The sequence below is a fragment of the Telmatherina bonti genome, assembly GCF_933228915.1.
Source record: "Telmatherina bonti genome assembly, chromosome: 8".
In the NCBI taxonomy this organism is placed as follows: Eukaryota; Metazoa; Chordata; class Actinopteri; order Atheriniformes; family Telmatherinidae; genus Telmatherina; species Telmatherina bonti.
This window is the reverse complement of record NC_136626.1, coordinates 19,944,952-19,970,340: the sequence shown is the minus strand read 5'-3', so window position 1 is coordinate 19,970,340 and position 25,389 is coordinate 19,944,952. Positions and strand designations below refer to the sequence as shown.

The 25,389-nt window shown below is 37.3% G+C and overlaps 1 protein-coding gene across 1 annotated transcript in view; it reads left to right on the top strand.

Moving 5' to 3' along the window:
• negr1 (neuronal growth regulator 1) overlaps positions 1-25,389 on the top strand; it is a gene marked incomplete at both ends in the record, with an annotated part of 159,391 nt that overhangs the window by 40,151 nt on the left and 93,851 nt on the right. Inside the window, one exon of the mRNA XM_079245459.1 lies at positions 9,389-9,627. Within this exon, the coding sequence (XP_079101585.1) occupies positions 9,389-9,627 (239 nt within the window). The remainder of the gene's footprint in view (positions 1-9,388; positions 9,628-25,389) is intronic.

Below are 25,389 nucleotides of genomic sequence, written 5' to 3'. Positions count from 1 at the left end.
ATTCATTCATTCATAAATTCATTTGTTTTGAGGAATCTAACCAATCCTTTGCTATTCCCTCAGTCGAAGGTTCCCTTCAAAAAATGATAATGGATATCCTAAAAAAACAGAAATGTCTTCAGAAGACATATATAGTTCAAAGTCTGCTGAGTTTAAGTGACATTTTGGATTTTCTTTGATGGCCATGAGACAGTTTTTATACTCCTTTCTGTATCTGGGATGTTAGATGTTAGTTTGGGTCTGTGTGGATTATAGCTGGAAAGCTTCAGATGCGCACCACCGTTGGACACAGTCGACAGGATTATATTAGGGATTAAGAGCCTGGTGCCTCTGTACCTTGGTTTCACAGCGCTGCTCTATGTCCTCATTGTTCTGAATCCTCTGCAACAACCCAGCATCCAACTACAGATATACTCTTGCCACAAACAGTGAAAAAGAAAAAAAAAAGTTCTGAATATTATTACACAAGGAGTAAAAATTTTAACAGTTTACTGCGCTTCCACTAGCAACACATTTATCAACATAGTCTCTCATCTTTAAGAAATTGTGGGAAATTAGTTTTTAACATCACAGTGTAATAAGCAATTGTTTAGCTTAGAATTTGACCTCTTCTGTTTGTAGGATGAGTTTTTTTCCCCCCTATTTTTACCATTTAATACTGTGTGATAGGTCAAAATGTTTGTAGAGTAGTCTTCTGCTTTCTGGTATGCTTTAATGCGCAAGAGACAAGTGTCAAATTATGTACAACAGGGTTCTGAGCAAAGTTTCCACCATAAAGTTATACAAAAGGTCTCAGAAAGAAAATCCAAAATGTCACTTAAACTCAGCAGACTTTGAACTATATATGTCTTCTGAAGACATTTATGGGTTTTTTTAATTTTTTTTTAATGATATCCATTATCATTTTTTGAAGGGAACCTTCGACTGAGGGAATAGCAAAAGATTGGTTAGATTCCTCAAAACAAATGGATTTGATCAGATACAATGTTTGGCTTCATAGGGTTAAATGTTTAACATGTTGGTTACAAAAACAATAACTTTGTGCATCTGGAAAGTCCCTACCCTTCTTGAAAATGACAGCTTGTTGTCTTTTATAAACACATTTTACTGCACTGAAAAGTAAAATATTCCATCTGTAAATAAAACCTCAGTTTCGTAGTTTCAGTGATCACATTTTGTCCTGGTGCATTGGTGGGTTCTCATCCACAGACATGCATGTGTTTGTGTATTCTAGGAGCAAGTGCCAGCATTGCTGTTTGCATCTTTGTGTTTGCAATCTGATGGACTGGTGACCAGGGATGGGAACTGATAAGATGTGATTGATATCAAAGCCTATCAATCTGGTTCTGATTGATTAATCGTAAAGGTCTTGGCCTCGGTATTGTCACTTTCCATTAAGAGTTATGTCTGAACCATAACAGCAGATAAGGACAAGGTCCACATGGAACAGAAAAGTTAGACCACACCACCATGTGTTGCTTTGTTCTGGTTCCCTGTGAGTTGCAGAGGAGGCTGTTAGAGTGGGACAGGACAGCAGAGGAAGTTGCTCCCTCCAAATGGATTTAGTCATTGTTGTTAGACCTTCTTCCTTTTGATTATAGTAGAAGTAAAAGCTCTGTAAAACATGACACAAAAAGTTGCAGAGAAAGGAAAAAATGCATTCAGTACATTTCACCACCTGCAAGATCATCACCAACTTTTTTTGCTAAAGGTAAATGCATATTAGTTTGGGTAAATAACACTTACCCTAGTCACATAAAGAGCATGGAGCAAAGTTTTGGTTTTAAGCAAATAGACTTGTCATATGATCTGTTACCATAAGTTGTCTTTCTAATACAACTGTTAGAGATTGTGCCATTGCCATGCTTTTAATTAAATGTAGACTGTAATTTGGCCCTGGACTGTAATTTAGCTGTCCAGCACCTGCTGGCACCAATACATGCATTGATAAGCCAAGTGCCGAACGATTCTGAGGCTTTAGAAAATTTGGAACCTACTCCTGAGTGGAACCAGCTTTGGATTCTCACCTCTCTGCCTCTCACCAAATAGCAGCTGGAATTGTCTGCATCTACTGAACCATTAGCACAGAGAACTATAGTAAGATGTTACCTGCATATGCATACAAACAGTACTTATGATACTTTGTATTGTTTGTTTGTCTTGGGGTCAGTCACCACAACAGCTTGAAAAATCTATTTGCAAGATATAAATATTTAAGATATATATGTCACGACACCGGCCCGCTTAGTAAGTATTTGTACTATGACTCGGTCACCGATTTAAGACCATCCAGATCTTGGCACTGTGCGTATAAGAAGATCCCAGTGGTCTGCTGCATTAATTGGAGAAAGCCTACCTGTGGTGTTCCAGTCTCTTGCGCTGCAGGTCATCTGTAGAACACCGGACCTGTCTGCCAAATCCCATCTACGAGTGTTTTGCTAGCCCTCATGGCATCTCCTAGCGCATTCCTGTAATCACTTAATTTCTTAGATGAAGACAACAACAAAAAACAAATCCACACCGGGGTTATTGAGAAGGAAATCAATGGCCAACATCTATAATGTGGGCGGTACTGTGACATACAGCAGAAATTGTTTGCAAATGCAACGTTCCATTTTGGTGATTAGTGTGAGGTTCAACCATGTATGAGGGTGTTGCCAGATTTTTATGGTTGCAGCGGCAGGCCTTCTCTTCACCACTGTGGCCTCTCTGCTATCTGTCTACTCTCTATGAGCCTTCCATCCCACAGATCTGCAGCCATAAATCCAAGCAGAGATGTTTTTTTCAAATGTTGCAGGACCAACGTGAATGTTTTCAGGCTCCTTAAAAAAGTCTCTGGGACTAAAAGCATCTAATACATTTGGTTAAATGTAGGCTTAGTGTCCTTTTTTCTCTCTTACTTAAATAAAACGTTAATACTTCCTTATTCCACGTTTAAGCTGTGACAAATCTCAATTTATTTTACTAAAGAAGTGGGAAAAACCTGTCTTTACTTGCCATACTTGTTGAAAAAAGTTGCCATTTTGATGTTGGGGTTTAAATTCAGGTAGGAAAAATGTAGCGAAATTTGAGTCACCGGGGATCTACACAGCTGAAAGTTCAAACAGCCTCTCTGTTTATTGTAGTTTTTATGTAACTGCAACACAGGAAAAATCTGATCGTACAGAGGGACCCATCCAGAAATGTATTAATTTCTTCTGCCAAATGTCAAGGTTAAGAACTGCTGACTGCAGACTAGCAGGCTTTGAAATATGAGAATGATGTTTACAAGGTGACATCTGTGAAGTCGGCGCTAGGAGGGATATTTACTCTTGAAGAATCTAAAGAACTATTATAGGAAGCAAAAACAAATCTGGGTCAGAATAATGCCCCAGTTATACCTATAGTATCGGATGTAATTAATGGCTTGTTGTCGTTCTCCATTCATAGGAGGTGCCTAAACAGCAACAAATCTTTTTTCTTTTCTTAGAGGAAATTGATGAGAAAACAGGCTTAGAGAAAGCTGAATCAGCTAAAGTTTTCAGTTTTGTGACAGAATAGCAGAAAATTAATGTACTTAATGACATGATCTTGCCTTTCATTTCTGACGGTGTTTATATAGTTAAATGCTGATTGAGTAAATGTGACTTAATTTAACTTTAGGGCATAAACTGTCATAGATTAAGACAAAAATCTGTATGAATTGGTTCAATATCACTGATCTTCATCAAGATGGCACTATGTCAAATTTTATCAAATCACAGGCAGCGAAAATGGCCCAGCAGCAGCAGCCCAAATCTGTCATAACTGGATGTCTCATTCCAGACTTGGGAGGAGTTTCTGTGTACTTTCTATTGAAGGTGGCAGCATAAAAGGGGAGCAGCCACAGTCAACAGCACTTGAGACAGCGCATTTATGTGAAAAGGCTTATTATAACATGTGGCGTGGTTGGATATAAAATTAGAATAATTTTCATGGGTAATCTGTTAAAGACTAATGGAGACAGTGGCACTGAGATGAGGATAATCATTTCTGGACATAAAAAACATAAACCAAAAGTAAAAAAAAAAAACCCATTCAAACAGCGTGAAGCGTCCTCCTGCCAGACTTCTGGCTCCAAGGCTTGTATTAAATTATTATTATCTCCAACTACACCTGTCTGAAAAGGTGGTTGTAAAATGTTTGGTCACTGTTTTTGACCACAGACTAGCAGGTCAGTATTTTATGTTGCCATATGAAAGTAGACATTTGTATAATTTCAACAAAAAGGAGGGCTTTGAGACCTGCGGTTAATTTTCAAACCAAAATTCATTACCACTCAAGTCTCGAGCTTCAGATGTATATTGAAGGAGGAAACTTTTTTTTTTTTTCCAACCACCTCTAAAGCTGATATTGACTTTCTTTTGTTGTGAAAGGACAATGCCAAGAGCCAAAAAAAAAAAAAAAAAAAAAAAAAAAAAGATAATAATAATAAAGAAATCAATAGCATCCACACTGGCATGAGAGCCTGTTTCTGACAGTTACTCTGTGGCAGGAATGTAATGATGAAAATGCAGCAATTTGTGGTGATTTTCATCAGTGGCTGTGGGCTGCTAATAGGTGCAGTGTGCATGTTTAGCCCTTGAACTGGAACTCCTGATCCAAACAATGCCTGTAAAAATGATCATTCATTGAATGCTTGTGAACAAAGGAGTTGTTAGCAAGTTTTGCTGCATTTTCAGTAGCAGAACAACCAAATATATTTACAATTGGCTTTTAAAACTATTTTCAATCAATTTTCACAAAGGTCAGAGTGAATCTGAACAATTTTCACTTAAAAAAAAATCTATCATTATCGAAAGAGTAAATCGTGTTAAATCAGAATTGATAAATAATGTTGATGTGTGGTGTTTATTTCTTGGTCTATCTTCTGAGGCTTTTCCCTCTTTACATTGTGTTAGTCTTACCATTGCTGCTGGAATTTTTAGCAGCCCAAACTATGGCTCCACTTACCTCCACATGTGAATGTGAAAGCTGTCCGATCCTGTCGATAAAGATCACTGGACTGAACAGAAGATCCGGCTGCTAAACTAAGTTCCAGGAAGCAGAGTTTAACCTGGACACAAAACAAAACAAAAAGAAGAAAAACTAATAATTTAAAAAAAAAAAAACAAAAAAAAAAAACAACAACCAGTAAATAAAATTCAAGGATGGACTAAAGAAAGAAAAACCTGAAGAAAAACACAATGAATTGTGCTCCAGCCAGACACATACATGTAATTACCAACTTTACCTCAGTGATAAATATGCACTAGATGGATAAATTCATCATATAAATATGACAAAATATAATTTTTTATGGAATAGTTAAGATAAATAAACAAAATAATAATGTCAAATGATCTTAAAGACAAAGAAAAATGTCTCTGTACATGTCTGTAGAAGTAAAATATTGTATGTAAAAATATGGCAATGACTTTTGATGATTCATTTATCAGTCATTTTCTGCTTTTTATTTATTACTTTCATTGATTCATTGATTGATTCATTATTATTATTATTATTAATAATAATAATAATAATAATAATAATAATAATAATAATAATAATATTTTGAAGTGTATTTTATCACTTTTAAATCCACACCATGGCCTATGCCTGCTCAGTTTGCAGGTTTACGGGTGCAGTGATCACCATTGTCTGGGGGCTTGGTGGTGTCCTGCACTGCATCCTAATGGCTGTGGCATGGGACCCAGCCAGCAATGAGTTGGGTGGGTCCTGTGGTGGTGACCTCTGTGGTCATGGGTGAGGGTGCCCCAGGTGTGGACGGATCTCCAAGATATTGTTTCCTCATTGCTGCATTAACCCTGTTGTTGGGGACTAAGGTTTATCTGTGGGGTATCGGATTAATAGTGTGGTTGGTATGTGGAGGTACCTTTGTGTGCTTTACCTGTGTGAGTGTGTGAAAGACAATGATTGGATGTGTGTTTTGTTTGGTTGCGTATGGTTGGGTATATCAAGGCTTACCTTAAATTTTGTTTTATTGTTGACATTTAGTTGTTGTTGTGTAAAGCACTTTCTGCTGCTCTTTTGTATGAAAAGTGCTTTATGAATATTTTTTTTTCATGATTTATCAAAATAATGAGCATCTTTTCCAGTTTAAAAGGATATAGTAGCAAAGAATGGATCCAATAAGTGCAACATTGTAAATCGATGCTCCATAGCTTTCATTTAGCAGAAAAAAAAAATCATGCCTGATGACTAGAAACACAACAGCTGAAGCTTAGATGGTCAAACCATTGGCTGGATTGTACCATCTCCATGTAACCTGGACTTCCCTGTTGTTAATTTAAAAAGAAAAAAAAAATAATCCATTCCCCATTGTTTCCCCTTCTCACACTGCTTTCAAGTCAGAGATTTCTCTGGGAGAAGGCCTGTCCGGTAGAGCATTGTCCTCAATCCACCTTCCTGACAGACACTTTCTTGGCATAGGAGGTAAAGAGCTTTGTGGTTTGTGCCAAACTGATTTTCTTGGTGGCTTTACTACCGGTGCTGACAGTTTGCATGGCATGTTGACAAGAGCTAAAGAGCCAAACTTGATTGCCTCTTTTCCTCCTCATTATTACAGTATTTGTCACAGAATGTGATGTGATTTCTTTAATTCAGACAGCGCTTGAACTATGAGCAAACTAACTACCTTTTGACTAACATGATGAGATTAGTGATGTAAACCTCATCATATTGTACGATTTACTGACTCTTAGCATGTGGTCTTCAAGTTTTCAAAAATGAAAGAAAAAAAGAAGACTTAAAATCAATCAATAAATAAAAGTTGTGGTTGAACTGAAATCATAATGTTTTTTCCTCCCATACATTTAGTTTTTTAATGATTGATATATGAAATTATGTTGTAATAGCTGTTACAAATGTCCATAAACTGGATCCTCTTCCATTTTTTTATTTGAATATGAGTCAAAGCTCCTCAGAGATAAAATTCAAAAGGATTTTCTGGCAAAAAGATTTTTTTCTTCTTTATTAATCAGCACCTTTAGCAGTCAGGGATGTGTCCTGAGTACGTTCATTTAAAAGTGATGAATGAATATGAGATTAGATTCTGATAGAAAGTACTTCTAATCTAATCTCATCTAAATTTATTCTTTCATTCCTTAGAGATTTTTAACTTCAATTAAAGGCACTTTATATCTCAGCAGCATACTCTTGAAAGATGACTGTAAAATATGAAGATGAAATTAAATTGAGAAAAAAGTGAAAAGAAAGAAAAAGATGTTTAATCATTGAAGGGAAATTATGTTGCAGCAGCTCTTTAAAATACAAATGGTTAAAGAAATGTAAAAAAAAAAAAAAAATCAAACAAAATATGATAATATAGAAATGTGATAAATATGTTAATACAAAATATGCAAAAATATGAGGTGCAAAGATATGATATAAACGAGAGAAATAGGTATGATACTCATACCTAGATAATAGGGCTGGGTGGGATTGATTTATTTAGTAATTCAAAGAAAATAAAAAGATAAAACTAAATAAAAAAAGTAAAAAAAAATGGCAGGTAAAGTGGGAGCTCATGTCAAAAAAGGTTTTAATTTGAATTGGATTAGTTTTACAAGTTTGAACTAGATGAGACACTGCTATATTAGTTTAATGTTGTCACTGTAGGTGGAAACACAACCAAATAATTTCAATACAAAAAACAGATACGCAGCCAATATTTTGATCTCCACTCGATGCACAAGACTACAGCAGCGCATGAACTCCAGCTAAGCGGCAACCCACTTCAGAGGGATTTTGTTTCCAGTGTATCCTGTATGATAAAATGGGGCCTGTGGAAAGCAATCATGATGCGATCATGTTGCATATACTTTGAGATATTTTTCCCATTTACTAGCTATTAAAAGGTGGCAGTAGTTCTTTTCATATTAGGACTTGAAATTCCCTGGGAGATTAGGAATCACATATAATATAATTGATTCCTGCAAAGCTTGCTTTTATAATGCAGGAAATTCCCAAATGCAGTACTGGATGAATTTGCCGATTTAAACTTTTCTTCTCTGGTTAATTTCATCAAAGAGATGTAGTATCCTTTCTAGAATGACCAATCTATGGTAGCTAAATGTATTAAAAAACGGTCTGCTAGAAATGCACCAAGCCATTAAAGGTAGACTAAACATGTGAAAGATATTGTCAGAGTTGTGTTAAAAGCCTTTTTTCCTGAATATTGGAATTATCCACCCTAAGTTACATCAAATAACTCATTCATATACACAGATGATAACAAAATAAAAGTGTTCGAAAGGACAGAAAAACAAATAGAAATGGGAAATGGGGATTTGTGTGAGAAATTAAGATTTTATACCAAATACACTGCTTGTTTTTACCTTATTTTGCAATGTTATTTTTTTATTTTGTATGATCTTTGATTTAAGAGTCATGACTAAGAGACATGACCATCCCAATTATGATAAAATGGCAGTAGTCATGAAAAAAAATAAGTGCAAAAAAAGTATTTTTGCATTGTAGGGCCTTGTTTTAGATATAAATCATTAATTCTCAGTCAAAACCTGACATTTAAGTTCTTGTTCTGAAGGGTGATGGATAATCGGCGCCAAGAACTCCAGATTTGTTCTCATGGCAGAACCAGCCTGCTTGATCAGTTCGGTCACTTTAAGTCTGTTATAATCTAAAAATGTGTCAGCTGGAGACGAATTACCCATTTTTTTCTTCAGAGCTGTAAGAATTTCTCAGCTTGAGTCCTGAAACATCATTTCTTAAAAAATGGGGAAAAAAAAAAAAAAAAATGTCAATTTTTGAAATGCATCTGGAGGAGAGCGGAGTTGGGAGCGAGCGTACACAGATGGAGCTCTTGGTTCAGTTAAGAGGCGTGACAGACAAAGGAAACATACAAACAGACATTTGTTTTAAAAAGAAGTGCAGATGCTAAATCATGGTGGCATGAGAGTTTTTTCTTTTTTTCCCCATTACCAGAAATGGTGCCCTTCCTGCTGAAGCATGCCATGCCACAGCTGATGCCACTGCCAGTCGGGGCATGCTTTATACTTTATTTATCTATTTGTTTTGTTTTGTTTTCCCTCTGCGTATTTGAACCCACAATCATTAGTTATCAATGTGAAAGAAGTGGAAAATGTATCACTATCTGTATTTTCATGTCCTTAATAATTCCTTTGTAGCTACAGTATGTATTAGAAATTTACTGCAGATGACTTGTGTTCAAAGGAGAAAGAAGTCGACAGCATGATGACTTGTGCCATTTACCATACCATGCATCTCTTATAGAAATGGGAAATTGCACTGTGATGGTTAATGCGATAAAATCGTACAGAAACATTGACCGTAAGAATCACTTCTTTTTTTAATCAATCTAATCAAGAGTTTTTCCTTTTCTACTTAGGTGCTACCTGTTGGATGGGGTGTCTAAAGGAGCCTGGCTGAACCGCTCAAGCATCATATTTGCAGGGGAAGACAAGTGGTCCGGGGACCCTCGTGTGTCCATAGTGTCTGGTGTTGGAGACAAACATGAATACAGCCTTCAGATACAGAAAGTGGATGTAACTGATGATGGCCAATACACATGTTCGATTCAGAGCGAGCGCAACCTACGGCCAAAGCTACTCAACCTTATTGTAAAAGGTGCGTATAGGTGGTCATTATAGATATGGAGAGCATTCTGTTTGTGTGTCTGTGTGTTCTGTCTATGTGTGTGAGCATGTATTCTCTATTAAAACATACTGGGATCATTTACATTATTTGCTTTTCAAGCCATTAAGAGACTTAAGTTGTCTGCACGACTAATGTGTAACACCATTTGTTTCATTGGTGTGTGTGTTGAAGGCTCAATTCTACTAACGTTTATATTTTCTGTCCTCTGCTTTTTTGTTGTCTAACATCTTATTTGTTGTTTACAAGAGCAGGAGCTGGATTCTTTTTTTTTCTGAGTAGGCAAACTGACATTGTGCCTTTAGGCGATGCAACATAAAGTAAGAGCATGTTGGTTTAAATGACTGCAGGCAGACTCTGCAGCTTTAATCAGGCCTCCCAGGGTTTTGTCACAGCAGGTACTACAGAAAGATGTGATTCTTATGACTCTTAGGCGTGTTTTGCACTATTATCGACTTGCTGTATATGGCGTTATGGCTGAGTTTGTAGCTCACATTGAATGTGCTGCGAGCTTCAAATCCATCTTTCAATTGCTTTGTTCTGTGTCTTGAATAGATTTACTTTTTAAATTTATTTTTTCTATTTCTTTTTTAGTAGAAAATTACACTGACAATCTGTCAAATGAAAACACTTTTTTTCCCGAGGTTCCAGAATTCATTTCGTAGTATAGTATGATGGCCAACACTCACTGCTCTCACCCTTGTAGCCCCAAGCGGAATCAGATGAATTGAAAGTACAGAGTAAATTTTTCTTATTCTGTAAAAGCCAAGTTGAGGTTAGCATTAATTTCCACTGAACATAATTTTAGAATGGTATCATATTAACAGCAGAGTTAAGGGTCAGGCGGGCTCCATTTAGATGTGTAACGAGTAAAACAACTTGCTAGTTGGCAGTTCTGTTATGACATATGGAGTTAGCTTACATAGATGTTTTTTTTCAGCTGTGTAATTATTAGCATACCACAAGCAGCCTGGTCAGTAATAAAGTTGTCCATTGGGGAAGAAGCAGGTTGTCTAAACATATCACCAGATTTCCCCTCAGGTATACTTGCAAGAAAACACCAAAGGCACAGACAAGTGAGCATTGTTGCTCTTCTGTCTCTTCCTGCACCAGCATGTATCATCACCATATTAAAGCCCCTGACATTCTTTATGTCATTTCAGTAGTAGAACATGGTTTTCATTGATCGTGGCATATATGTCCGCATTTGTTTGAACAAGATCAAGTAAAACCATTAATATGGTTTGTTTAGATTACTGTAAACACTTATTCACTTATTCATTGTTATTGTTAGAGCATCAGTCTGATAACTCTGACCGGCAGCTGACAGGACCCTTATACAACCTTTCCTCTGCTTATGCGTTCATCAGCTACATCTTATTCAAGTAACCTGAAATAAGCACCTGTTTTCTAAATGGATATGCAGTTTTAATTTAATCTTTGTAGAAAGACAAACTTGAATAACCCAGAGCGCTAATATGGAAAGAGAAAATGTTGGACCCCATGCAGACTAACTGTAGGTCAGATAGTCATGACAAAATGCCTCTTTGACTCTTTGATGTTATGGCAAGAACTGAGTGTGGAAATGCCCCATTGGCACACCACTTAAACAGTGGGACCTTCTTGTAACATGTTGTCCAGATACATTGTAAAGTTTGCCTTTGGCCCTGCTTCAACTCCATTTTACAGGTGCTTGATGCATCCAAGTGTCAATGCAATGATAAACTGTAATCAGCTGCTTGGCAGGTAGTAATGGTCACTACAGGAATATCATGTTTTTGTAGGTGTTGGCTTTCTGAAGAACACTCTGTAATTTGATTCCTACCAGGGGTGTTTCAGGTCATGGCTCCTCCTCACCACTGGCCATATGGCCACAATCAAACCGAAGCTAATGTGCCAGCTGTCAGCTGTATAATATGTTTTGCAGTGGCAGTCTTCCTGATGGTTGTGACCTAGCAGCTAAGATCTGGCATTGCTTTGGCCTACAAATACTAATTTTTGTTTGCAAATTGTAATTTTACTCAATTATGTGTCTCTCACTCTGAGAGTGCCATGATTCTGGGACTCGGGGGGAGTAACAGCCTTTATTGGTTTATTACCATTTGTTGTTAGATTATGAATGTAGCAGTCAGCTTTGGCAGACAACTTTTTCGCGGTTCAGCTGTACAGAGGCTCTGGAGTGAACCTCAGCCAACATCAGGCTATCCTCCCTGTGATCTTGAGATAAAACCCCTGAAAAATATTACCTTATTTGGCATTCCTTCATGCACTGGTATCGCTCAGGTTAATGGTTTGAATTAATTTAGCGGCAAATCCCTGCTATAGGCCAACGTTTTTTTTAAACCTGGAGACAGCAGAATTTTGTCATCTCTTGTTTTTTTTACGTGATACTGCACATATCCAAGTACACAGAACAAACCTGATGCAGCTTACCATGGTATCATGCAAACTTTGAAATTTTATCTCATGCTATTCTACTCAAACAAAGCTTGTTTTACATACAATTTTAGCAGCCATAAAAAAAACAAAACATTCCCACTTTTTTCTCAGCCTAGATGGTGCCAGTTTACCCAGTAACGTGGTAGTACCCCAGCCAGGAAGTGCAAGATTCTCAAGATTGGGTGGTGCTATTTTCTATATACAACATATGGCCTGTGGCTTTAGCTCTGCAGATTCAAGGCAGAAATCCTGAGCCATAGCGCTGATGGCTAATTTTGGCTTTATAATATGTCTTGTAACACATAAAAAACACCATATGGATATGTGATAACAAGGTTAAAAAGTTTATTTCTGTCAGAAGAGGACTTTAAAGCTGGATGTGTGAGAGCTCTGCTACATAAATGTGCTACTTTTGAATCATCAGGTAAATCTGTGCGATTTGCAGGAAGGAAATGTGTGAAAAACAAATGACTCACCACAGGTGATAAATACCCATGGTCATGTTTCTGACAGGGATCTGAGGTAGTTGAAAGTTTGCCTCATCAGCCTGCCAGTCCATTTGATTTATTTATGTATTTCTGTCTAACGTTTGTGCCCTTATGGTGCATCTGTAACGTCACACTGTTGTACTTCAGTTTATTTGCGTTGTGAAAACTGTATTCGTTGTGAAACATTACCTGTCAGTATGCAGCAGTTGTGTACACATGCTTAAGCCCACTCATGGAGAACAGAAGGATTTCTTTACAGATGAGATGTAACAGAGGAGCTGCTCTGTCATGTAGCAGAGGCTTCTGGGAGAATCCTGTTTTTTTTCCTGTTTTTTTTTTTTTCCCCATCTGCTGAAATGAAACGAAGACTCGGAAAGAATAAAATGCAGACACTTTAATCTGGGCTTTTCAAACCAGGCATACAACACTTATTAATACTACGACAACTGGTACAGCTGATGTTAAAGGATTTCATGGCATTGGATTTTTTTCCCCCTTTGGTGCCTTTGCTTTGCTAGTCCATGCACCGTGAGGAGTAACATGGAAAATGGGAGCAAGAAGGGATTACTGTGTATTGAATAAAACATACAAGGGTCTTATTTCATTTCAGGTGAACATTAAGGTCTTTGACCAGCTGATCCACGGAGTGAATATGCTTATCTGAAATATCTGTCTTTGTACTGCTGGCAGCCCAGTAATTCCATCTGAATTGTACAGATGTACTGATAAGCAAGAACAGAGTCTGTGGGGCAGTTCAATTCAACGTTATTTGTACAGCGCCACTTCACAACAATGTTGTCACAGGGCACTTTACATACACGAATCAACATCATTTCAAGCCAGTTCATAACTACCCTATTATAGAAACCAACTGATTGCATCAAATCATGACTTCAATCCAATCCCCCATCCTGAGCATGCACATGGTGACAGTGGGAAGGAAAAAACTCCCTTTAACAGGAAGAAAAGCTCCAGCAGAACCCGGCTCAGGGAGGGCAGCCATGTGCCTTGACTGGTTGAGATGGAGAGGACAGGAATGACAGATCAACATGTACAACTGCACTTTTTCAGGAAGACCTGAGAAAAGGAGAAATAAGTTAGAGATGGCAATATTGGCATATATTCATACATTAATATATAAGAGAAATAGAGTGAGGTACTTCTCAGTGCATCAGGTGACGTCCCCATTGCTACATAAGTAATGTATGGCTAGACTACCCATAACTATAAGAGCAATGAGCATAACCTGGAGAGTTGGGTCCCATACATGGAGACTTCAACTCAGGACTTGCTCATATCCTAACTATAAGAATCATGGAGAAGGAAGGTTTTCAGCTTGATCTTAAAGGTGTGGAGGGAGTCTGCCTCCCGAACCCACAGTGGGAGCTGGTTCCATAAGAGAGGAGCTTGATAGCTACAGGCTCTTCCTCCCATAGTACTCTTTGAGACTCTGGGAACCACAAGTAAACCTGCAGTCTGAGAGCGAAGTGCTCTATTTGGAATATATGGAACTGTAAGATCTTTTATACAATGGAGCTTGAGCATGGAGAGCTTTATATGTGAGGAGAAGAATTTTAAACTTTATCCTGGATTTAACAGGGAGCCAGTGTAGAGAGGCTAAAACTGGTGATATAAGATCTCTCCTGCAAGTCCTCATCAGAACCCTCGCTGCAGCATTTTGGATCAGCTGGAGACTTTTCAGAGCATATTTGGGACAACCCATAAATAAAGAATTGCAGTAATCCAGGCTGGAAGTAATAAAGGCATGGACTAATTTTTCTGCATCTTTCTGAGACAAGATGCCCCTAATTTTTGCAATATTACGCAGGTGGAAGAAGGCGGTTCTAGAAACCTGTTTTAAATGTGAGCTAAAAGACAAGTTCTGGTCAATAATGACTACAAGATTTCTCACAGTGGTACTGGAGGCCAGATTAATGCCATCTAAATTGATTACATAACTAGATAATTTTATCCTAAGTTTTTCAGGCCCGAAGATAACGACCTCTGTCTTGTCTGAGTTTAAAAGGAGGAAATTTAGAGTCATTCAGGTCTTGATTTCTGTAAGACATCTTTGTAATCTAAGAAACTGATTGGTTTCATCTGGCTTCAAGGAAAGGTAGATCTGAGTGTCATCCACATAGCAATGAAAATTTATACCATGCTGCCTGATGATAATACATTACCACATTATACATGATTCCCTTAGTAAGCATGTATAATGTGAAAAGTATTGGTCCAAGTACATAACCCTGAGGAACTCCATGATTTACCCTGGTGTGAGAGGAAGACTCATCATTTACATTTACAAACTGAAATCTAGCAGATAAATATGACTGGAACTAGCCAAATACGATCCCTTTAATCCCAATAACATGTTCCAGCCTCTGTAGCAGAATATTGTGATCGAAAGTGTCGAATGCAGCAATGAGCTCTAAAAGAATGAGCAGACAGAAGTCCTTTATCTGAGGCCATGAGAAGATTATTAGTGACTTTCACTAGCACTGTCTCTGTGCTATGAGCTCTAAATCCTGACTGAAACTGTTCAAACAAATTGTTTCTGCACAGATAGGCGCATAATTATGTTGAAACTGTTTTCTCAAGAATTTTAGACAAGAAGGGCAGATTTGATATTGGTCTATAATTAGCTAAAACTCCTGGATCCAGAGTTGTTTTTTAAGCAACAGTTTAATTACAGCTGTCTTAAAATATTGAGGTACATATCCTAATTATAGAGATGAGTTAATCAGGTCCAGTACAGATGTATTGCTTAAGAAACATATTTCCTTGAATAATTTGGTTGGGATGGGGTCTAAAACACAGGTTGAAGGTTTAGATGAAGTTATTATGTTGCTTAACTCGGAGAGCTGTACATGTAAGAAACGGTCCAAATGAAAATCAGCTTCTAAAGACGTCTCTATGGCTGCTGCAGATGAAATAGCATTAGTAGTGTTAAGGTTATTACAGATTTCCTTCCTGATAGAAACTATTTTGTTTACAAAGGAGCTCAAAGTAATCACAGCTGAGGTTCAAAGGAATAGATGGCTGAACAGCACCATGGCTCTTAGTCAGCCTGGTCACAGTGCTGAAAAGAAACCTGGGGTTGTTCTTGCTTTCCTCTATCAATGATGAATAATAATCTTTTCTAGCCACATGCAGGGCTTTTTTGTGCACTATTAAACTTTTTAGGTGGGTCACATGCCACTCCTAAAATCTGACTCCGCCTAAGTAGAACAAATGACTTTTAAATTGAAATCACAATTTATAATGTTGCAATTAGCTAATCACAAAGAGTGTTATTCATTTTAATGTAACACAACACCTTATCCAGATTTCAAACCTGCAACATGCATGCTTTCTCACATCCACTATTCAGGCATTATAGTTGTTTCTTTCTTGTGCAACAGCCATCCAAATGCCCTCCTTTACCTGGGGCATGTCCTCTTTTTGGAAGTGAAGACATGCACCTGGCCATGATTTCAATATCATTTCAAATATTTTTAAGTGGGATTTTTGTTGCGTTTCCTTCTCTACACTCACTTTATATCATCCTGTCTCTCACAGCTGGTGTGAGGGAGGGAGAGGAGACAGCTGCAGCACAGAGAGGACAGAGTAACTGGGTGTTTGTAAAAAAAAAAAAAAAAAAAACTGTGGAGAAAGTGTGAGTGACTCTTCCTCCTTTAGCCTCGGATGGGCTTTGCACCTGTGGGGGATTCAAAACTCATCAAACTTTTGCCAGTGAGGGTGTTCAACACCTTAATGAGACGAGGTAAATATGATGTAGGCTATATGGTTAAATGAAACATCACGTGACAGCTACACTCTGCTGTGAAGTGACTTTTTTTTTTTTTTTACCTTACTTTGGACACATTTTCTATAAAAAAACACTTTCATAAAACAAAACAAAACAAAAAAAAATACTGAAAACAGAAAACATTAAAACCTTTGAAATGTCCTGGTGAAGTGAAAAAAAAAACAGTTTCTCACACATGTTAACAAAGAATGTTTGATCACTGTTAGGCCATTTGTCAGCTGCTCCACCAGAGAAAAAAAAAATCTTTTTCATGCAAATGGAGATCAGACCTTAATTTAGTTCTTCCATCCTCCATCCGTAAGCCCATCAATCAGCAGCAGCCAGTCATTGCGCTATTAAAACCTGGTCTTATGAAGCTGAAGATGCTCTGAGAGGGGGCTTTTAGGGAGGTCCTCTGTGGACCACATGGAGATGACATCTATTCTATGACTGAGTGTGTGACATATTAACTTCTGTGTGGACAACAAGAATAGTGACATGCTTTCCCATTGACATACCATGGATCACCAATGACCTGGAAAGGCTGCTAAATATAAAAAAGAAAACCCTTAAAGAAGGTAGACAGGGAGCTATAAAAGACTACATAAAATAACTTTAAAAAAAGTGAGGAATTGCAAAGAGAACTTCAGAAAGTTACCTCCAACAGAACAATATGAGGGATGTGAAGTCAGAAAGTCAGACATTTCTCAGCTTCAAGTTAAAGGGACTTAAATCAGACTGATTTAATTGGCTCACCTCGATAAGCAAGTTAACAGCATTCAGGAGCCATTACAGTTATCTTATTGCAATGGGCTTGGCATTGAAGACGCCATCATCTACCTGTTTCGGAGAGCTCACTCTCATCTGGACTTTCATCTTTGTTTTCTCAAGCTTTCTTAATGTGATTCAGCCGCTGTTATGTGAGAAGCTCCATAAATTCCACATGTATCAGTGTGTATCATGTATCATGTATCAGAGTGTATCAGTGATGGACGAGAAGCTGAGTGCAGACAACTTGTCAGTCTATTTGTGGCATGGTGCAAAAACAATCACCGCATTTAAACAAAATCAAAATAAAACAGATGATTGTTGACTTAAGAGGAACAACAATAAACAAGAGTCCAGCTGGACAACATACTAGAGGTCATCTACAAGAAGAGAAAGTAAACTTCTTGATGTAACTGGGGTCATTTAATGTCTGCACCAAGATGTGGCTGATTTTCTTTAAGTCTGTTGTGAAAAGTGCAATCAGTTTTGCCACATCTTCACTCGGGGGCACTTGATCTGAGTTGGTGGGGACTTCCGAAAGATTTCACTCCTTCCTTTGGTTTGTGATCGAACTGCACTTAAATCCAACAGACCAAACCGCAAGGACATTGTTCCACTGTTAAAACAACTGTTTGCTATGTTGAAATTCTCCTGCACAGGCAAAGTTATGTCATAGTTACAATCATATCAATTAATAAGTGATATCATTTCTCTTCTTTGTTTTTTTTTTAAATTTTTTCTTTTTAAAGTGAACTTTTCTTTATTTTTTTTTTAGTTTTATGTGCAGGCCCTGGGGTTACCTTCATTGTAAAGCCCTACATATGTATTTTTAAAGTAAGCACTGCAATCACATGTTCAGAGCAGCGGGTGAGATATTTCACTGCTGCTGGTTTTGAGGCATGTCTTGTATGGCTGACCTTGATAATTTAAGTCTTGAAAATTTTTATTTTGATGACAAAAAAACATTAATCACATAGCTAAATATACAAACTAGTATAGAAAAGTATGTCATGAAGGGAGGGATGTAGCTCATTTACAATACTTCAGGTCAGGTCAGAGGTTATACATATATGGGTCAGGTCAGGTCCAGATTTCAGTGGGGAGCTTTGGTCATCATTTTGAATTCTGGTTGGTAAAAACTGGACTAATGCAGGACTCTCGTTTTTGGGGTTCTTTCACTCTGGTGTGGAGAACATGTGTTTTCTGAAAACATGCAGTAGGCATTATTTTCTCCTTTCCAAACAACAATCTGCATCGCTTCCTTCTTCTTCTTCTTGATGCCTTTGTTACAGTTGGCAGAGTTCAATTTCTTTTTGGTTTCTGGTTAGTCTGTTTGCAAGCGAACTAAGATGGTGTTTAGTAATGTGGCCTCACAGCAAGAAGGTTGCTGCTTCAATCCTGAGTGGACTTTCTGTGTGGAGTCGGAGTGTTCTCCCGTGTATGGATAGGTTCTCTCTGGGTACTCCGGCTTCCTCCCATCATACAGACATGTTAAGTTAAGAAAATCAATGAATAAGATCCTGGCTTTCAAGTGGACCAGAGTCTACTTGTTTGATCTGCATCAGTGTGGCTGGTGTTCATACGGCACCAAATGAATGTCCCGGAAGGCAGACTACAGTCTGTTTAAGTGAACCAACCAGCAGCATTGTGAATGTGCCCTTAAAGATACTGAATACAGTAATCAAGAAGGATGCGTCTGTGCTGGGAATAACTCTGAAGCAGATTGTCCAGAAAAAAATGCTGCACAAGCTGCTGAAAATAATGAGTTAATCTTCACATGCTCTGTACTAGTGTTTGTCAAATAGGGGTATATGTATCCCTGAAGGTAGTTGAAGAAACTCCAGGGGGTATGTGAGAAAGCAAGCTTAGAGGTATCACTTGTTCAAACATGAAATAAAATTTAAAAAAAAAAAAAAAAAAAAAAAAATATATATATATATATATATATATATATATATATATATATATATATATATATATATATATATATATATATATATATATATAAATAATAATAATAATAATAATAATAATGATATTAATAAAAGTTACATCTTTTACACGTCTTTTATGTATGAATGAAAAATAAAAAAAATGTCAAAAAAATTTAATTAAAAATTAAATGTATCAAATATGTGTGGCTGAGGCAAATATAGATGAAGCCTCATTTATGTTTCTCCAGAAATTTCAGGTTGTTCATAATATTTTTTAAAGGGATTGCTCATTAAAAATTAACACCTTGAGCTTCTACTTGCACTTCTGTAAACTAATCCAAAGAGAAAATATGGAGTTTTCATTATTTATAAGTTATGATGCTGTTATTTTACTATTTTACGGCCCACTGGAGATTGCAATGCATGTGGCCAGTGAACTAAAATGTAAATTGACACCTCTGTTTTAAGTGGTACTTGGCTAAGAAATTGTTCTACAAGGGGTACAACATTGAAAAACGGTAGAGAACCATTGCTCTGTTCAACACACTGCAGAAACAACAGAGTTCATTGTGAGCAGTTGGGGTTTGCAGTAAATATTACTTTTTGGGTAACAAATTAAAGTAACGCATTACATTTAAAATACCAGACACAAAATGACTTTACTATACTGTGGCAATGGGCTTTCCTGCATTAGCCATGCTGTGTATGTCTTTGTGTAAAACTCTTATTCAAGTGGTGCATGCCTGCGTTGCCCATGCGTGTTCCTGCCTCCCCATGTTGCCATAGAGATCCATTTGAGTGAGGTAACTGCTCATGTGTCCACTGCTAGACTTCATATAATAACACAAGGCGGTTTATAACTCACTGGAGTTTTTGTTCCAAACACTATGAATAAAATCAGACCAATAATTAACTATAAAAGCTTGCAAGTGCTGTAAATATAAACAACTGAACATACCATTGTCCATATTACAGATTTATGCCCTTTGCATGATTCCAGAAATTATTCTATTCTATTCTATTCTATTCTATTCTATTCTATTCTATTCTACAGTCATTTAGCAGACACTTTTATCCAAAGCAACTTACATATGAGTGAGACCAACACAAGCACGGAAATCAAAGAGGCGAGGACGTCGTAGGAAGGTGGTAGTGGACTGTCCAGTTGGACGCAGGTCCTTCCATGAAGTGATACAGGCTTTTTTGTTTTGTTTTGTTTACTCCCTTCCCACCCCATAATATAACCTATGTTAAAATACCAAGAATTAATACCATAAAGGTTGTTGCAAAGAACTGGGCTAAGTTCTCCAACTTTCCACTAAATACAGCTATACTAAGTGTTGAAGTGCTCCTTGAAGAGCTGAGTCTTCAGCTTGCTCTTAAAAGTAGACAGGGACTCTGCAGAGCGGACAGAGTTTGGGAGATCATTCCACCATTGTGGCACAACAGAGGAAAAGAGTCTGGCCAGTGATGTAGTCCCACGAAGTGGTTGTAACACAAGGTGTCTTTCACTGGTGGAACGTAATTGTGGAGAGGGAGTGGAAGCCTAAATTAAGGAGTGAAGGAAGATGGGAGCCGTTTCAGTTATTGTTTTGTAAGCCAGAAGCAAAGCTTTAAATTATCCTAGCAGGACTTTATTTTCAAGCTGTGGCTAAATTTGCTGAAATGGCAAAGCTGGTATCATATTGTCAGTTACAGCAGTTTTTACTCAAATTTAATTAGGGTCAGATTTACTTTGTTAGCTTTTAACAAACAAATGAGTCTTAATGAGCTGATTTTTCCTGGTTTTTGGAGAAAGATATGCATGTGTACTGTGGCTGGAGTTTCTATTCTATTCTATTCTATTCTATTATAATGATTTTTACAGTGTGTAATTATCTATAAAATCTGTATTTTGAATTTAGTTACATTTTCATGTAAAAGTAATCTGTGTTAGTTGTCGTACAGTGAACCTTCTCACAGTCAGTCGTGACCAAATAGAGGTGAAGATGGAAAAACAAAGGTTCACAATGGTGAGGGTAATTCTGGATACATCCCTGAATGGAATCCAGCCACAGTTTCTCCAACCTGTTGCTACTTTTAATGCTGATGATGTAAAAAATAACATTGAAAAAAATTTGGGAAACCATTCAGCCTTAAAATCAGACTGTAAATCATCTACGTCAAGAAAAACAAAAGAGAATAAAGGCAATATGATCTTCGTTTAAGGATGTGAGACATTAGATTTTGCTCTGTAATCTCATCCCGTGAGGTTTCTCCTTAGAACATTACAACAGTCTTACACAACAGGAATCTCTCATTATCATCCCACTTTGTAACACACGAGTCACATGCTGCTGAATAAGAGGGTGGGTTGTGACTGTTACCTCTCTGTCACGTCTAAGAATACATTAATCTCAGAGGGACATTTATCCCCTCTGAGACCTTATGTCACCTCAACAAATTAGATGTTTGCATCTGTGCCTCTCTCCTCTTAGCTGCACTGTGATTAAACAGCTCTTGAGATGTGGAAATTCCAATCGCACAACTGCACTGGCATTAAAGCCCAGAGTCAGACACAGTGAAGGGCACAATCTGTTATTTATTTTCACTGTTTGCTCTTGTGCACGTATAAGAAATCTGAGGTTCGGCATGCTGATGGTAAAAAAATAAGTATGTAAATGATCGATCTGTGAGTGTGATACAGCATTAGACGTAGGCAGATAGTGCCATTGCAGCCTTTTTGCACCATTACATTAATACTTTGTAGTGTGTACTTCAAATGTTGGAGCATAGATGTGATTGTTACATAACCTGTACCATAAGCCGTTATCATCGGGTCAGTAGGGTTTGGTAAATGACTAAATGGATCCATCTTTTCCCCTGCACTTTTAGTAATCAACCAAATTGGGGCTTGACAGAATGAAATACTTTGGACCATTATGATTTCTTGTTCCTTGTGAGTCTGGCCGCACACACTTCTCACTGTACTGCACAGCTGGTGTTCATCTGCATGTCTTCATCCTTGCCTTTTCTGACCTATTTACAGTCTACCCCAAGCACTATCTGATCTAGGATACAGAGGAATGAGAGATTGGTATCAAGCCCACTCTGCTCTTCCATACATCACATGACTATCTTCCCCCTCAGCTGCCATTCTTTTCCTCCCTCTCGGTTAATTAAGATTGAAAATGTGATAATGCATTAAATATGCACCGCACCTCTCATCTAAGAATATCTTGTCCCAAAGAGGAAGGGTAAAACAGACAAGCTTTCCATCTCCAGAAGTAACTGTTTACATGGGTGTTGGTTATGCATTTCAAGTTTTTAACACCACACTAAACTGTACACCATGAGGTTTGAGCTTAGAAATTCATAGAGAAACATCTTAGTTTAAAGCAGCTTTTTTGCAAAATACATGGTGTTTGTTTCCATTACGCAGCCTCCACCCAACTGATCATATGAGACTTAAAGGCTCATATATGATGCTGTGTATCAGAGGATATGAAGATTTCAGGGGAGAGTTTGCATGCCTCATGTCAATGTATTGTTTTTTGTTTTTTTTAGCTGTCCATTTTCATATATGTGAGGAATAATTCTGTACTAAAGATTAAAATGCTTGGGATTTTAATATGGATCAGAGCAGATCCACTGTGAAACCTCATCATCAACGCCCTCGGAGTGACTCAGTATAGAAGGAGTGTTTCTCAGTGAGAAGTGAAATGGAGGGTTAAACCTCCAGGTCGCAGCTTCCTCTTTAATGTCAGGAGAGGGATAGAGTATAATTACAGAGCGCAACATAAAAGGGCTCAGCAAATCACAGTTTATTCCTAATATGCTATGATTCTGTCTAATGGTCCGGAGTTATGGGTTTTTCAAAGGCTGGTGCCAATCATTTAGAGAGCAGAGCCGCAGATGGACTATAATGGCAGCATCATGTTGTTGGTTCTTTCTAATTAATAGAAAATTTGAAAATGAATCTTACTCAAAATTGCTGAAATTGGTTGAACATTTGTTTAGCACTATCATGTCTGCTTACTTAAGGAGGTGTTCTGTACTCTATATTCTATATCAGCCTTTCCCAGACTGAGGGTCCCAGGTTAATTTCAGGGGTGACAAGATCATTGTAAAAAATATTCCTTCATTAAAATAAATTGGGGTTTTTGTTAGGGCTGTTAAAATCAATGCATTAATCCACCAAAAACCATTTATCCTCCTGAAGATTCTGACAGTTGCAAGTTTTTCATTTGCAGCATTTATTACTGGATGTCCAGAAACTAAATTGTTTCTAGTGCTATTTTTAAAAAATCGAAATAGCAATTTTAGAAAAAGAAGCTGATTTAAGCCATTTAATTACCTCATCACTGGGGTGAACATATTCAACAAAACACCACTTTATCATACTTATTTATGTAAATTCTGACAGTTGTCAAGCATTACATTTTGAGCATGGCCGCAGGATTACTCATTTCATATATGACACGATTAACCATTCGGTCATCCCATCTGACATTCTGGACCACACTTCTTACCAGTTGGTAGTGATGATGCTCCAAATCCTTGCGAAACCTCCAACAAAATAAAAGTAATTTAATCTACATAATGGCTGATTGTGACCAGAGTGGGATGAAAGAATCTGGATAACAAAGATTGTCGGTCCTTTAGATGGGAAGTTACAAAAACAGACAAACATGGAGCATCCAATAGAAACCCTGCCAGAGCAGAAAGGAGTTTTAGATTAACTAAAGCGCCTCTATCTCAAAGTCAAACATGCAAATATGTAATTTATATATTTTGATTATTTTATGTTCAGCAATTCATTAAAAAAGTTTAGAAACCATTGCTATACTTTGTTTGCAGATAATTTATTTAAATTAAAATAAAATAAATAAATAAATTTAAAAAAAAACTTTGCAAGAAAAAAATCAACTATAAAAAGAGTAAAGTTTGAATGCATGACTGTCAGCCACAACATTAAAACCAGTAATATGTAAAGTGAGTTATCAGGCAATGTCAGGCTTGGAAAAACTGCATCCTCACATTTGGATGATTCTATTGACACTACAGAAGGGCTTAAATAACACAACAGAGTCTGAGGTTTTCACCAGACCTCCAAACTCCCAAGACGGTAGTTTGATGGTATAATGGCATCTGTGTGAAGACCCCACCATAAAACCCACGGCACTTAAAGAACAAAGCTACTGCCCCTGTAGAGCTTGTTTAGGAGGCATCAAAAGAGAACTCTTCTGGTGGCTTTTTGGGTAAATGACCACATCTGCTTATTTCTGAAGACAAGCTACAGCTGCACTACAGGCAGCTTGCAATGCAAACTGTATTTACTTTTGTCCATCAGCCTCTTTACTGAATCTCTAAACTGCAAATAATTAACCTGATTAACCTGAATAATTGAACCAATGATTAATCTATTACTTTTTCTGTCACAGATTGACGTGAACCATGTCCAAAAATGGTCCTGTCAACTACATTTAAAGTTGAACACCAAATTGATCCCTTGAACAAAAATGGCATTTCCCCCTCATTTACTTGTGTGACTTTCTCTGGAGGATTAACCAGCATCAATATTGTAGTTGGAGCATAATTGTAACCTGGCTCTACCTTGCTTCTTATGCAATTTAAAATCAATTGCACTCTGTGGACATATTGGTTTAACAAATTTCCATTTAAATTCAGTGTCAAGTAGCTACAAAAGTTTAATGTTATGTTCTCTATATGTCAATTAAATTGAAACATAGCATAGGATTCAGTCAATAGTCACTGTAACTCAACCTTGCATGTAAATAAAATCAGACCAATAATTAACTATAAGAGCTTGCAAGTGTTGTAAATATAAACAACTGAACATACTGTTGTCCATCTTGCAGAATTATGCACATTACATGATTCCAGAAATTGTGCTAGCAGGACTTTATTTTCAAGCTGTGGCTAAATTTGCTGAAATGGAAAAGCTGGTATCACAGTGTCAGTTACAGCAGTTTTTGCTCAAATTTAATTAGGATCATATTTACTTTGTTAGCTTTTAATACACAAATGAGTCTTAATGAGCTGATTTTTCCTGGTTTTTGGAGAAAGATATGCAGTTGTGTGCTGTGGCTGGATTTAGTATCCAGACAGAAAAAAGAAAAAGAAACACAGTGACGAACAGAGTAGGAATTGCTTGTTATGACTGTAAATGCGCTAAGATGTTTGTGTGCTGTTAGAAGAGCTAGAATAATTGTGTATCAAGAATATGAGATGAATAGCAACACACTAAAACATTGATATTGCAGGCAGAAGTAAAGAGAGAAAACGACTGTGCCTACAGGAACAGATTTGCCAT